Here is a 16,514-nt window from a genome sequence, read left to right as displayed (position 1 = left end):
TGTCTTGGTTCTTAAATATAAATAAGGAGTGGTCAAGAAGAGATTTCTTAAAACCATATTTTTGTATTTCAAGAGAAAAGCTGTCGAACCAAGATCGAGATGCCTGCTTCAATCCGTATATCGCCCTTTTTAGTCTGCAGACATATTTTATAGGATTACCTTCTGCGTAACCAGTGGGTTGTTCCATGTATACTTCTCTCAAATCTCCATGAAGAAAAGCATTCTTCACATCAAGTTGGCTAATAGTCCATTGATGTTCAATAGCTAAAGAAAGTATGACTCTGATTGTCCCCATCCGCACCTCTGGACTAAAAGTTTCATCATAATCTTGTCCTTGCTCCTGTGTAAAACCTTTGGCTACAAGTCTCGCCTTATATCGCTCTATAGTCCCATCTGGTTTACACTTTATTTTGTACACCCATTTCGAACCAACAGCGTTTCTGTCAGGTGGTCTTGATACGACATCCCACGTACCACATTCATGTAGAGCTTCCATCTCCTCATTCATTGCTTCAATCCATCTTCTGGAATTTGACGCTTGAGAGAACGTTGTGGGTTCATCTTCTTTATTCAAGGCTGTTAGAAAAAGTTGAAAAACTAATGAGAAATTTTCATAACTGACCCACCTTTCAATTGGATGGCGAGAACGTGTAGATCTTCTAGTATCAACGATGTTGGATGTAGAGGATGCATCCACATCCGAATTAACTATAGTGGGCGGCTCACTTTCTCGTCGAGTGTAGACGAGGCCTTTATACCTTTCTGGATTCAAAGTTGGGTCTGTATTTTCATGGGCAATCATTTCATCAGTAGACACAGATCTCTTATCCTTTTGAGTGCAGTTTGAGCAAACATTACTAGCTCCTGAGAGAAGTTCATAATTCAACCAAGGATAATAAGCCTCAACTTTAGGTTTTGATTCTGAAGAACTAGTACATCGACAATCAAAATTCAATTCATCGAAGATGACATTTCTTGATATTTTGATGTGCTTGCTCACCGGATCATAGCACCTGTACCCTTTATAGTCATCAGCATAACCCACAAACCTGCACTTCATGGCCTTATCCTGAAACTTATGCCACATTGAATTGTCAACATGAACATAGCATAAACAACCAAACACATGCAATTCATAATAGTTGGGATGTACACCAAAAAGAGACAAGTAAGGAGACTTGTTTTCCAAGACAGTCATGGGCAATCGATTTATCACATGAACTGCAGAATGAAAAGCCTTTGTCCATAAAGTGATCGGAAGACTACTGTCATGCATCATGCTCATCGCACTCTCAACAATATGGCGATGCTTCCTTTCAGCAATCTCATTCTGCTGAGATGTGTGTGGGCAAGACACCTTTTTCCTTATCCCGTTACTTTGAAGAAAGTTAGTAAAGTCAATGGAAGAGAATTCGCCTCCTCCGTCACATTGGAAACTTAGGATGTTTTCAGAAAATTGGTTTTTGACAAAGGAATGAAAGTTACGGAACAACTTGAAAGTCTCTGATTTATGTTTCATGAAAAATATCCAAGAATAGCGAGAATAACTGTCAACAAATAAAAGATAATATCTAGTTCCAGATATGGAAGCAACTGGAGCAGGCCCCCAAACATCAGAACAGATAGTCTTAAAAGGTCTTGAAGCTCTTTTATTGATAGAATGAAATGGTAAAACATGACTCTTACATAAGAGACAACTAGAACATTTGTTGTCATTGACATTTATTCCTAAACTTGACTTGGGAATGAGGTTATTTGAAACAAGTTTTTCAATGAAACTACTACTGCAGTGACCTAGACGACCATGTCAAAGGTTTGGCTTATTGATTTCAGAGACACTGAAAACACAGGTGGGATTTTCAGAAGGTAACGATGATTGGGGCTTCAAGTTTGTGTCTCTGAAATCAATAAGCCAAACCTTTGGCATGGTCGTCTAGGTCACAGGTGGGATTCCCACTTGATATTGACACAATGCTTCCAAGCTAAATGAGAGAAAATAGAAGAAATGAGAGTGGATCGGCTTGATCAGATCTGATCAAGGATGCAGCTGAATCAAATTAGGGCCTAATTGAGTGATTAGCTCACGTTGTGATCAAGAAAGATGAACAGGGTATATTAATGACAGGAAAAGATATTTTCAACAAGGATTTGGGTCGAAAATCTGGGCTGAGTCACTCAGTCCTCTCTGAGTTGACTCAGATTAGATAGAAATTGTAGGGAGAAAAAGGAAAGAATGAGATTGGCTGGGTGAGATAGTTTGACCAAATCTGATTAACGTCAGATCTGATCAAGTTCAAGAAACAGAAATGAAACTGTAGGGAGAAAAAGGAAAGAATGAGACTGGCTGGGTCAGTCGTGAACCCAAAAAAAAATTGAGAAACAGACGTACCTTTTTGGATCTTCAGACTTTAGAAGAGGAAATCGAGAAGGAATAGATCTTCAAACATACCTTTTTGGATCGATTCCAGTTTCAACTGAAGCGTAGCTCTGATACCATGATAGATTTACAACCTGCAGGTCGTTCCACGCGAGAGAGCTGCGAAACAGAGAGAGATAGAGAAAGGGAGAGAGAGGTTGAGGAAAGACCGATACCCTGTTGTGTTAGGGTCGGCTGCTGTGTATGCTCCTTTATATTAACCTGCTATTACAAAATTAGGGTACTAAAATACCCTCATTACAATAAAATATATTACACAATGCCATTAATGAAAGGTGTATGTCACGGGTCTGGATCTGGAGATCCATGACCCGTAACTAGAGAAAACACTTCTTTTCAGTGCCTATCAGGGGACACGGCTATATATATATATATATATATATATATATATATATATATATATATATATATATATATATATATATATATATAAAGTTCAATTTTTTTATGTTTTTATACGTCTTTTGCCCTAAAATGGAATGTGGACGGACTCGGACCCAGTGTGTTGACCGAGTCCGACACTTGGTTGACCGTGTCTCCACCCGTGTTGGGTCATGTCGACGCGGGTGTGTCGACCTTATAACCGAGTCCGTGTGACTTAGATTCTGTGATAACGGAAGCGCAATTGCATTATTTGCTAACCTGCTATTACATGATAGATGAGAGCACTTCCAAATATCTATCCAAGATAAGGAGACAAAGAAGAGGTCAACCCAAATTTTGTTAGAATAGAAGATCAAGTTGCAGATATTCTTACAAAAAAGGTTATCAGCAACAAGTCATGCTTACTTGAGAGCAAGTTGAACATGGTTGAACATAATGTACAACTTGAAGAGAAGTGTGACAAGTGTCAGCTCAAAGTTGTCAGTCGAGGAAGCGAAAGAAGTGGAAGAGGGAAGCGAGGCACTTCTAAAATTTTAGGAAGCGGAATGTGTGGAACAACTTAGAAGTAAAACGTGAATCGTCTCGAAAGCGAGAAGAAAACTGAAAGCGAAATAGGAATTGAAGGGGAAACGAAGAGAGAAGCAACCTAAGATTTGAGTAGAAAGCAAATAGGAATTGAGCTTTCGCAATATTGGATTAAAACTATAGATATTAAAAGCAAAAACTGTCTACGCCCTGTTACAAATCTTCTCTGGAACCTGCGTGAGAGAAAGAAAAGATAGGAGAAGGATAATTGCGGCTGTCACGATTTGAATAATGAAATCGTGACCTAAAACTGTGCATATATATGTACATTACAGATATGGATCCGGGTCTGGTGTATCCAGACCCGATAGATATTGAAAGGGTTACATGGCTCGGTTACATGGATCGGGTCGGATCCTTTGCACCTTTTTCACCCACCCACCCCCCCCCCCTCAAGTTGATCATGGTTTTGGACCATGAACAACTTGCTTTTAAGCATCAAAAAGTGATCCTTTGTTAACCCTTAGGTAAATACGTCTACAACTTGTCTTTCAGTACTGACAAACTCAAGCTCAATCTCTTTTTCTTCAACCTTTTGTCTCACAAAGTGTTGGTCGATCTCAATGTGCTTGGCACGACTGTGATGTACTGGATTGAATGACATGTTGATAGCACTTTGATTGTCACAGAGCAAGGTAGTGTGGGAGATCTTTTCTCCTACTTCAGTTAGAAGATGCCTGATCCATGTGACTTCGGCAGTGGCAGCAGCCATAGATCTATACTCAGCCTCAGTGCTTGATCTAGTGATAGCCTTCTGTTTTCTACTGCTCCAAGAGACTAAATTTCTTCCAATGAAGGCACAATATCCTGATGTAGATCTTCGTTCATCAGGATCTCCTGCCCAATCTGCATCACAATATACAGTAAGTTCGTGCTCGTCTTGGCCATATGATTGTGGTAAATACATCAATCCATCCCCAATAGTCCCTTTCAGATATCTAAGGATCCTCTTGATCGCTTCCATATGTCCAGTACGTGGCGCATGCATAAATTGGGACACTTGATTGACTGAATAAACAATATCAGGTCTAGTGAATGTGAGGTATTGTAACATTCCTATTATGTTGCGATACCTGGTGGGGTCATCACACAGATCTCCATCATGAGCGCTAAATTTTTGATGGAGCACACTCGGAGTTCCTAGAGGTTTGCAGTCTTTCATGCCTGCCTTGCTGATAACATCTACGGTGTACTTGTGCTGAGTGAGTGTCAAGCCATGAGCCTGGTTATCAACTTCTACACCAAGGAAATAACGTAGAACTCCAAGATCTTTCATTTTGAACCTTTGACCTAATAAGTCTTTTATTTCTTGGATGTGGTCCGCAGAGTTTCCTGTGATGATAATATCATCGACATAAATTAATAATAGAGTGGTCACAGGCTGACTTTTAAAAATAAATAATGAGTGGTCCAGCATGGAACGTGAAAATCTATATTTCTGAATCTCTAGCGAGAAGCTATCAAACCAAGAGCGAGATGCTTGCTTCAGACCGTAGATGGCTCTTTTTAACCTGCATACATGGGTTTTACAATTTTGTTCTTGATATCCAGGGGGTTGCTTCATGTATACTTCCTCCTTCAAATCCCCATGCAAGAATGCATTTTTTACATCAAGCTGACTCAACTTCCATCCATGTTCAACAGCCAGGCAAATGATAATTCGAATCGTTCTCATTCTTACAACCGGACTAAAGGTCTCATCATAGTCTTGCCCTGCTTCTTGAGTGAATCATTTTGCTACAAGCCTTGCCTTTTATCGTTCAATGGTTCTATCTGGCTTGTACTTGATTTTGTAGACCCATTTGCATTCGACAACATTTTTGTCAGGTGGTCTGGAAATAACTTCTCATGTCCCACATTCATGTGAGGCTTGCATTTCATAATTTGTGGCTTCTACCCATTTCATAGAAGCGGCTGCCTGATAATAATGATGGGCTCTTCGTCCTTATTGATGGCAGTTAAAAACAGTTGAAGATCCAAGGAGAAGTTGTTATAACTAACCCACTTATCAATAGGATGTCGTATGCGGTTTGATTTTCTGGCCTCAAGAGTATGAGAAGGAGTAGGATTGGCGACTGAGACATGATCTGAATGGCTTGATGTTGTCGGTCTCTGTCTAGAATAGACAATGCCTTTGTATCTGCCTGGTACTTCCACTGCATTCTGTGACCCCGACGTCCCAGTGTTCTCAAACACCTCTTCTTCTTGTTGCACGCAATCTGAGAAACATGCTTCATTGGAGCCAGCAAAAAGTTCTGAGCTCAACCAAGGATACTAAATTTCAGTTGACATATTCGTTGTGTCAGCTCCGTGATCAAAATTTTGTTCATCAAAGACAACATTTCTTGAGATTCTGATGCGTTTGTTGGTGGGATCATAACACCTATATCCTTTGTAGTCATCTGCATATCCTACAAATCTACACTTTTGGGCCTTGTCCTGAAACTTGTTTCTCAGGGACTGATCAATATGCACATAGCAGACACATCCAAAAACACGCAGATCATAATAACTAGGATGAGTTCCAAAAAGACAGTGATAAGGAGACTTATTTTCCAGAATAACCATAGGCAGTCTATTTATCGCATGTACGGCAGAGTGGAAAGCTTTTGTTCATAGGTTGATGGGAAGATTGTTGTCATGAAGCATATTCATGGCACTTTCAACGATATGCCTATGTTTTCGTTCAGAAATTCTATTTTGTTGAGGGGTGTGAGGACAGGACACCCTTCTTCCTATTCTGTTATTTTGAAGAAAAGAAATAAAATCACGGGATGAGAATTCCCCACCTCCATCACATAGGAAAAATTGAATTGACTCAGAAAATTGATTTTTGACAAAGGAAAGAAAATTTTGAAACAAAGAAAAGACTTTCGACTTATTTTTTATGAAATATATCCAAGTGTATCGAGAATAGTTATCAACAAATATTAGATAGTATTTGCTCCCGAATCCAGAGGCAATTGGGGCGGGTCCCCATACATTAGAACAGATTATCTCAAAAGGTTTTGAAGCTCTCTTATTAATGGAATGAAAAGGCAATACATGACTCTTGCATGAAAGACAACTGGAACACTTGTGACTGTTCTCATCCCTATTGAGACTTTCTTTTGGAATGAGATTACTAGAGACAAGTTTCTAATTTAATAACTCCCACAATGTGCTAATCGACTATGCCATAAGAATGGCTTATTATATTCAGAAATACTAAAAACATTAGCAGAAGAGGATGAACATGATTCTAATGAGGGCTTTTAATTCAGGTGGGCAGGGCGAACAGCATGACAAGGAGCTTCTTTAAAGACATACATATTGCCTCGTCTCTTTCCTTCAGCGAATGTTTCCCTCGTGCGTAGGTCCTTGACCTGCACAGAGAAGGGAGTGAACTCAACTAAAGCATTATTATCATCAATAAGTTTGGAGACAGAGACAATATTTTTCTTAATGTCAGGAGCATGAAGAACGTCAGAAAGAGTAAGAGTGGAATATGACATGGGAATGACAGTTTTTCCAACATGAGAAACAGGATGGTGGGATCCATCTCCAGTGACAAACTTACTTTTTCCAAAATAAGGAATAGGATTAGAAATCTTACCTGCATCACCTGTCACATGAGTCGCTACCCCTGAGTCGACAAACCAAGTGCCTCCATCACTCTGCTTCAATTTCAACTCTGACAAGGCAGATATCAGCAGATCTTTAATCTCTCCACTGGCTCCGTTATTTGAGAACTTTCTTTTGGTTTCTGTCTGTGGACCCTTTCCTTTATTCTCTAGATTATGCCAACAATTCGCCTTGATATGCCCATTTTTGTTACAAAGGAAGCAAGTAGGAATGGATCTTGATCTCTGCGCATGAGCTAACATATTTGGAGGGGAAAGCAGACCACGCCCTCCGTGTCCACTTCGCCCTTGTCCTCCTCGTCCTCGTCCTCTATCGTAAGTCACTCATATGGCAAAAACTTCTTGAGAATTTGTGTGAATGTGAGATTCTTCAGAGAATCCTTTCAGAGTCATCTAATACTGAATCAATTTTGCTCGCAACTCATCAAAGGTAGAAAGGGCAGGGAAACACAATAGTGAAATGATGATCATATTGTAGTCGGATCCCAATCCACTCAGAGTTTGTTGCACCATATCACTGTCACTCACCACGCATCCTATAACTGCAAGTTGGTCTGTGATAGTCTTCATCTTGTTCAGATATTCCATGATGGTCATGGAATCTTTTCTCAGCATCTGAAATTCCCTCTTGAGAAAAACCATTCTCGCCTGCGAAACTTGTGAATATGTTTGAACCAATTTCTCCCAAAGTTGCAGAGCGATACAATTGTTGGAAATTGCAACAAGGACCTCTTGGGACAGGGTAGAAGTGATATATGCAACCACTGACTGATCTTTCCTGTCCCAGTTGAGGTACTCTACATTCTTGACATACACAATTGAACTTACTCCTTTGTCATCTTTTTCTTCTCTCGTAACAAATTCGAGTGGAGCGGGAGTGGTTCCATCAAGGTGACCTAAGAGACCTTGACTCCTTATAAAATGAATGATTTGTCTCTTCCAAATCAAGAAGTTTGAGGTAGTTAACTTTTCAGAAAAATGAGAGATGGAGATTAGGAATGGAGGTAGAGAAAGAAGAAATCTGAAAGAGAAAAGAAGATGGGAGATGAACGAATCCTCAAACCTTTGATCTGTCGCACCTTTGGAATCCTCTTCAACCCCTAGATGGATCTATGCTCTGATACGATGTTACAAATCTTCTCTGGAACCTGCGTGAGAGAAAGAAAAGATAGGAGAAGGATAACTGCGGCTGTCACGGTTTCAATAATGAAATCGTGACCTATAACTGTGTATATATATGTACATTACAGATATGGATCCGGGTCTGGTGTATCCAGACCCGATAGATATTGAAAGGGTTACATGGCTCGGTTACATGGATCGGGTCGGATCCTTTGCACCTTTTTCACCCCCCCCCAAAGGAAACTCACTTCCTGATATTGAGAAGCGAGTGGGAAGCGCAAGGGAAGAGAGCAGGAAGCGAGCAAAAAGCTAGTGGGAAGTGCGCTTCCCAATTAAAATGGTCGCTTCACCGTGCATTTCGGGGAATCACGCTTCCCCATGTTCTATAGTGTTTCCAGCAGCCAGCTACATTCTCCTGATTACTAACTTTCAACAACAACAACAACAACAACAACTACGCCTTCATCCCAAAACAATTGGGATCAGCGATATGAACCAAAAAAGAAATTCATTTTGGGTCTTCCACATGAATCCTTTTCCTCCAATCATTTATATCCAATGCCATGTCCTCGGTGAGGTTCAAAGCATTCATATCCTTTCCTATCATCTCCATCCAAGTCTTCCTAGGCCTACCCCGACCTCTTTTAACTAATATATTTTCCCATTTCTCCAACCTTCTAACTGGAGCATCATTAGGCCTTCGCCGAATATGTCCAAACCACCGTAAACGATTCTCTCGCATCTTATTTTTAATGGGTGCAACACCTACCTTCTTACGTATCTCCTCGTTCTGAATCTTATCTTTTATTGTATTTCCACACATCCATCTAAGCATCCGCATCTGAGCTACACTCATTTTTTGAATATGATGTCTTTTGGCAGCCCAACATTCCGTACCATATAGTAAAGCGGGTCTAATAGTCGTCCTATAAAACTTTCCCTTCAACCGCAATGGCATTCTACGATCGCACAGCACTCCAGTTGCACTTTTCCATTTCATCCACCCAACCTTTATCCTATGATTTACATCTCCATCAATTTCTCCATACTTTTGAATGATGGATCCCAAATATTTGAATTAATCATTCACCGGTATTTCTTGCTCACCAAGCTTCACTATACTCCCATCACTACTTCGTTGCTTACTAAACCGACATTCCATATATTCAGTCTTACTCTTACTCAACTTAAAACCTCTAGCTTCCAATGTCTGTCTCCATAATTCTAACTTAACATTATCCCCAGCTCTAGACTCATCAATCAAAACAATATCATCAGCAAACAACATACACCACGGTACATTTTCTTGAATTGGTCTCGTAAGTTCATCCATCACTATCGCAAATAGGAAAGGACTTAAAGCAGATCCTTGATGTAACCCAACCGTTATCGGAAAATTGGTTGTCACCCCTCCACAAGTCCTTCATACATATCTTTAATTATACTAATGTACTTGAGAGAAACACCTTTCTTCATAATTTAACCACATTATTTAATGCCGAGTTCTCCCCTCTATATTTGTGCTTGCCACAATGTGGCGGCATTATAGTTATTATATTTTAGAAACAAATGTAATAACCCAAAAGTGGTGCCCTTTATGGGAGACTCCTGTATGAATAAGACTCCAATGGTGCAAGCCTCTCACTAAGAAAGAAACTTGGAGGCTAAGAGTTTCTTATTCATCATCTTTTTTTTTTCTGCCAACGTTTACACTGCCTGCATCCATGTCCATGTGACAAATTGGAAAGTAATACACAAAAATTATACTCACATAGCTTTTGGATTTGAAATGTCCAAAAAATCCTTAGTGTGCGGCTGCAATTTCATATATGTCCCTTTTGGAAGAGTGGCATTCTTCACAAACACTGTATCTCCCTCTTGCAAAAGCATGTTTTGCATCATCTGTGCATTGTAAGAGAGAAAAAGAGCAACTTAAAACAAGTGGAAGACAGGCTTAATGCTCTGTGGCAGGGTTTCCTAATTTGCATGCTTTTAGGTCATATAAAGATTATGTAGTGTACCCAATATGGCATGTAGATCATGCCTTCCTCAGCAATGAACTCCAGCACACCACAATGTGAAACCCGTTCAGTAGAAGGATTATGCAGCTCAAATAACATTGGGTAGTCAATATGCAGAGATGCTGCAAAAAAAAATTAATTAGCAGATTGATATACAAGTGTGGAAATTAGATAACTAAACAACTATGCTTATCAGCAAATATAGCAACAGACATGTCCAACACAAATGCTGCATTCAATAGACATCAGCTAAGGTAGTGTGCACGCAGACATATACATATGATGGTCGCATATGGTGGTGATCCAAGAAAAATCTTGAGTTAATATATGTTTCTGACAAACCTCAGGAAAATAAAGGCATTGAAAACTACAAAAATATAAAATAATACCAAAAATATTATGCTTTAATCTTTTTTGCAGAAATGTATATAAAAGATAGAAAAGCTATACAATACAAAGATTAAATAAGAAAAATATATTCAAAAAATTAAAAATTAAAAATTAAAAATGAGATTAAAATATCGTGATAACATTAGGATGTCCTTGCAAAAATATCAAGATATTTTTAAATTGCCAATATTTTTAGAACTACCATGGTAATTTCTTTTTCCCTATCATTTTTTATTACTTTACAATAAGGTGAATGTGCCAACAATTTATACATACATATGTATGTGTGTGTAGAGTCAGAAAAGAGTGAGGAAGCCAGTTGTCTCACCAAGCCTGTCAAGAGCTGAAGGAGGCATTATAACTGCAACAGCAACAATGGAAAACAGAGATTAGCAATGAAATGTGTAATTTTCTATGAGAAAATAAGTTAATGAGAATACTTACTTTTATCACCACTTTCCAAATGTGGCTGCAATGAGCAAAAGGATAGATCAATCAATCAATGAAGAATACACAAAAAAAATATAGAAAAGAAATATACACCTAAGAATAGTAATCTAGGATACAAGAAAATTGACGTGAAGCAAATGGCTTCTTCTACCAAGAAATTGTAATGGAATAAGAAAAGAGCCCAGACACCTCACAAGAGCCACAAATACAAGCCACTATGGGAACAAGCACAAGAGCCAGTAAGGGCCAAAGAGAGCACACAAACACACTTAAAAATAATATTTTATTAATCATTCAAATGCACAAAGAAGGCATTGAAATGTACAAGGGACTTAGTCCCATCTATATACAAAAGAGGGAGAAGAGCTAGCCATTAGAGCATCCTAACGGCTAGAATAACTAGTGGTTAGGTAGCTCTAACGGCTAGTTGGCTAACCCAACTAAAAGACAAAAATTCCCTATAAAGGGCATGAAAAATACAAAAAATAAATAAAGAAAATAAAAATACATTTTTATCATAAATACATTCTACTATGTACATAAATATATATATATATATATACCTAATATTTATATGCATACAAATACATCTTAATAGACATTAAGATAGCATATAAAGAAGATAGACACCATGAAGTTAAATATGCATGCATGGATGACTGTATGTGAAATCACCTTGGAAATATATGCAAGTGGAAGCTATGCAAAAAAAAAATCCTCTCATGCATTTTCCATATCCAGGCTTCTTTCTATTGAGAAAAGGTCCTGTTAGAGCTAACGCTTTCTGTCTTGGCAGTTCTTCGACACAAACATTCATAATGGACAATATGCAAAAAAGTGAATACCAAGAGCCAACAATGTGGAATATGTGCATAAGGGAGCTCAGATCTGTCCCCTCTCCTGCCTATTTATTTACATAGGTATTTTACATATTTTGGCTTTTCTTGATTGGAGAAAATGTCTTTTTCCATAGTACTTTTTGTATTGGTGGAATGTTGGTTCTTCTCGATAAACATTCAAACTGGACAATATGTTAAAGGGAATACCAACAGGCAACCAAGTGCAATACGTGTACCAGAAAGACCAGTACCACTCTACTAATTATTCATTCCTATTGACCCATCCATTAACCTTGCATGGATGAGATTCACCCCCATTTCATCCTTGATCTTTTTCAATTCATTCTCCTCTTTCCAATCATTGCTTACTTAGCGGCCAAGATATAAATTAAAATTGTGTCAGATATCGGGCGACTGCATCTAACCAATGAAAAACAACACTGCTTTCCAAAATTAAATCACCCACTCTTTTGGAGTTGTAGAACCCTTCAAAACATTCATTGCTGCCTTTCCCAATCTCATGAATCCACGATATATATGAAAAACTCTAGTACAGGTAGACAACAATCAATAACCATGTCATAGTGCAACAGCTGAGAGTGTGATGATATGTTGCTCATCGCATAAATTGATTTGCATACAGTATTGTGGAGATTATAAAGATGCTATAAGAGCTCTGTAACCTAAAGCTCCACACCCTAAGAGTGGCCAGACTCCAGAGGCCCAGAAGCAGTTTTCACCATCTCAACAACCCAATAAGTGATTGCTGATAACCATTTTTGTATTCTTTTGTTTCAACAAAAAAAAATAGTTTTTGGCTCGAAAAGAATGCCAGTTATATGATCACCAAAAATTCTAGAGAATGACGTGCTATTTAAATTAAAAGCCAAAAGGACTTCCTGAAAGCTAGTGTTGTGAAGATTAATATATCTGATAGTAACATGAACAGGCTAACATGCACATAAGCTGATATATATATATATATAGAGAGAGAGAGAGAGAATTCCAAAAATGCTACAGCAATTTTAGTGAATGTTTTGGGAGGAGATACCAATACCAGGGCTTATATAACAAGAAAATTATTTGCCCAGGAGATCAAAATCAAAAAAATTGTTGGGTTATGGTTGCCTATAATGAACATGAATTACTTGGTCATTATATTGCAAACAGTTACAGCCGGCAAGAGAGGCCATCAGAGAGAGAGAGTCGGACGAACCTTGTCAATAAAAGATGCTGGATAACAGTGATATGTCTGCTCAAATGACATTCTATGGTAACCATAGCCTTCAAAAAACTGCAAACAAGAATTAAATCATTAGTGCAAATGATTAGTAGCAATAATATTTAACAAATTAATGTAATAAACTTTCTTGCCACAAAAAATGGTGCTCCTATTGCATGCACTTTTCAAGAATAAAAGAATATGCTTCTGATAGCTGCATCAAGCAATGTTTTTACCAAGGTTGTTTGTAATCATACTGTATCGTATGATACATACCGTAACTATGAAGAAAAACGATATGATCTGACTTGTATCGCGATACGAGTGCGTATTGTATCTGTATCATACGATACGGGCCTGCATTGTACTCTATTGTACGCCATGGGTGTGGCGCACTTAAAAAGGGCCGAAAATAATTTTTTCATTTTTGGGTTTTAAAGACCTCTTGAGAGCCGACTCCCTCATTTGTGTAGAGGTCAGTAGAGAGTTAACAATGCACCATATAACTCGCGAGATCAATTTGGGGTCAATCCGTGCACAAGAGAGAGGGATTTTGTGATTTCATCAAGAGTGCATTTCCACCATTTTTCCACTCAAGGAAGTGGGTTAAGGTAAAAAAAACTTATTCTTTGTTTCTTACTGAGCTTTTTTGGAAGCAGATGGCATCAAATGATCTAACATACCAATGGGGCACTCGAATAATGAGAGAAAACCGGTTGAAAATAGAGTGCAACTATTGTCATATTGTTATTTTGGGTGGTATCTCTCAATCGAAACATCATTTAGCTGGGACCAGAGTTATCGGAAGCGCCTAGGCGCATGGGGAAGCGCGCTTCCCCGAAGCGCGTTTTGGAAGCGTGAAACGTCGCGCTTCCGAAAACGTGTAGGGAAGCACATCTTTTTTTTGGGAAGCATGTTTCCCTTTTATGGGAAGCGCACTTCCCTTTTATTGGAAACGTGCTTCCCATTTATGGGAAGCATGCTTACCCATTTTTTCCATTTTTTTTTTACTTTTTTTTTTGCTTCCCCCTCGCTTACGGGCTTCTTAAATTGTATATATGGATGAATCAAGGGGGACTTAAGGGTAACGCATCGGCATTTAGTAGCATTCTTGGCGTCTGTACTGACGCTGGAGCTGTAGAATGGGGACTTCAGATTCATAATTTGAGTATAGTTCTTGGGTTTGAGTTGAATTTATATGTTGGGTCTGCTCTTGTTGGTTTTTATATGCAATGCTGGAGCATAGATGATGCGATCAAAGTGTTTGATTTAATGCCGGAGCGAACTTTGGCTACTTGAAACTCGATACTTTGTGGATATAGCAAATATGGTCGATCAGACAAATTGCTTGACATGTTTGGAAAGATGCAGGCAGCAGGCATGGTACCAAATGGAGTTAGTTATTGTTATGTCATTCATGGGTGTGATCATGAAGGTGTTTTGAGCTAGGGAAAGCAAGTGCATTGTCGCATGATTAAAACTGGATTGGATGAATCTCATTTTTTCATCGCTAATGAAATAGTTGACATGTATTCTTCTTGCGATTGCTTAAGCGAAGCCATCAAACCATTTGAGCTAATGCAGTTTCAAGATGTGATCTGTTGGAATTCTATTATTTGGGTCCATGCCAGACATGGATATCTGCACAGAGTTGTAAACTTGTTCAGCCAGATGCGTCAGTGGGGGAAAAAACCCACGATTCATTCACTTATTGAACTCTTGAATTCGAGTACTGGCTTGCAAAGTTTTCAACTTGGGGAATAAATATATGGGCCCATTCATCCACATATTTTTTTTCGCTTACCCTTAACTTAAGCCCTGCTTCCCCGTTCGCGATTTTCTTCTAAGTCATCCCACGCTTCCCGTTTTTTAAAATTTTGAAAGTGCCTCGCTTCCCGCTTCCGCTTCCCGCTCCCACTTCCTCGACTGGTAACTCTGGCTGGGACACATCTAAATGTTGTGGCTTGCAAGTCAAGGAATTTGTCGGATGTCGTGAAATGGCAATGTAAGCAATTACTTAATGGTTTGATAGATAAAAGACAAGAAAAAAAGATGAGTGAGGCAAAAATGGGGTATGTGCAGCCCTGGGGGGACAAAGATGTGCTTCCTACTTTTGATCCTGCAACCCTTAGCATAGCATCAAAAATAGGAAGTTATACAGCGAAGGGAAAAGGTGTGGTGTGAACACCCCAAATTTTTCAAAATTTTGTAAATATTCTCCTTTTCCCTTGGGCCCCCATTTTCTGAGTAAATTGAGTCAATTTCAAATCTAAATTCCAGTTTATTTTTCAAATTTTACAAAAATTAAATCTAATTTATATATCTGACTCAATTCTGGATCCGGATCCAGTTCAGAATCCAAATCTGAGTCTCGTTATCCAATCTTTTAAAACCAAAAATACCAAAAATAGTTTTTGAATGGCTCGGACAGTCCGTCCATCATCCGTTTGGATTCACAGCTTTATATTTCTTGATTCGAGATTCAAAAACTTGAAATATTTCCTCGAGTTTCGAATCAAAACCCTTTTTTTTGAAGGATTTTTCAAAGAATAGCTTTAAAAAAAAACTCTCAGAAAACCTTTCCTTTTATAAATATTTCCAGACTTTTGCAAAATTAAATTAAAGTCATTTAGCTTTCTGAGTTTTTATGTCAAAAATACAAAATTATATATATATATATATAATATATAAAAAAAAAATGATGATGATAGAAAACTCCCATTTTTTTGAAAAACCTTTCTTTAGCTAAAGTCACGTTTAAAAAGAATTTTTTTAAGAAAGCAAAACCGTTATTTAAATTCTTTGAAAAAGATTGGGCCTCCCGTGAAAAATCTTAACGGCCATCTGTTGCGGGAAACACCACAGGAGAGAAGGCGATGGGTCCTCTACCCTTCGATCCTCTTGATCCCTCTTCACCCGTTCATCCCTAAACTACCTTCTCGATCCTTCGGATGCCTATAAAAGAGAGCATCGAGAAGGGGTCAGGCATCCATCTTCTTTAAGCTACACCCATTGTATCCACTCTCCTCTGGCATCCATTTTCCTTGCGAATACCGATCGATCACCAAGTTTTTTTTGCAAAAATCCACAAGAGTCCATGATCATCGCACTCTCTGCCAGGAGGCGATTACGATCCCATCAACTTCATCGGTTCATCAAATTCCCCTGCAGAATCCGTCATCTTCAACCTTACCCAGCGGCAACTCATAGAAGCTACAGCCTCTGCCCTCTGGATAAGAAGCCCCAGCACGGTAAATCCCCCCTTCTTCTTTCTGAACTCCTAATTACTTTTGCATTTCCCTCTTCTTCATTCTGTTATTTATTTTCTTTTCCAAGCATCCATGAGGATATTGATTTGCATATAGCAAATCAAACCACCCCTGATGCAACAGTAAATGGAATCCTCGATTCCAACAGATTACCCTTTCTTTCTTTTTTTCA

The 16,514-nt window shown here is 38.7% G+C and overlaps 1 protein-coding gene across 2 annotated transcripts in view; it reads right to left on the bottom strand.

Annotated features, from left to right (window-relative positions):
* LOC149838293 (ubiquitin fusion degradation protein 1 B-like) overlaps positions 1 to 16,514 on the bottom strand; it is a 61,572-nt gene that overhangs the window by 20,549 nt on the left and 24,509 nt on the right. For both annotated transcript variants that reach the window (XM_090006502.1, XM_090006503.1), the window contains exons 2-6: positions 13,068 to 13,145; positions 11,007 to 11,031; positions 10,891 to 10,923; positions 10,173 to 10,294; positions 9,923 to 10,053 (exon numbers count right to left, since the gene is read on the bottom strand). In XM_090006502.1, the coding sequence (XP_089862628.1) occupies positions 9,923 to 10,053; positions 10,173 to 10,294; positions 10,891 to 10,923; positions 11,007 to 11,031; positions 13,068 to 13,145 (389 nt within the window). The remainder of the gene's footprint in view (positions 1 to 9,922; positions 10,054 to 10,172; positions 10,295 to 10,890; positions 10,924 to 11,006; positions 11,032 to 13,067; positions 13,146 to 16,514) is intronic.

Source organism: Nuphar pumila, chromosome 5 (genome assembly GCF_984573655.1).
Source record: "Nuphar pumila chromosome 5, dmNupPumi1.hap1.1, whole genome shotgun sequence".
NCBI lineage: Eukaryota > Viridiplantae > Streptophyta > Magnoliopsida > Nymphaeales > Nymphaeaceae > Nuphar > Nuphar pumila.
Note: the sequence above shows the minus strand (reverse complement) of the source record. Positions and strands in the feature narration are given on the sequence as shown.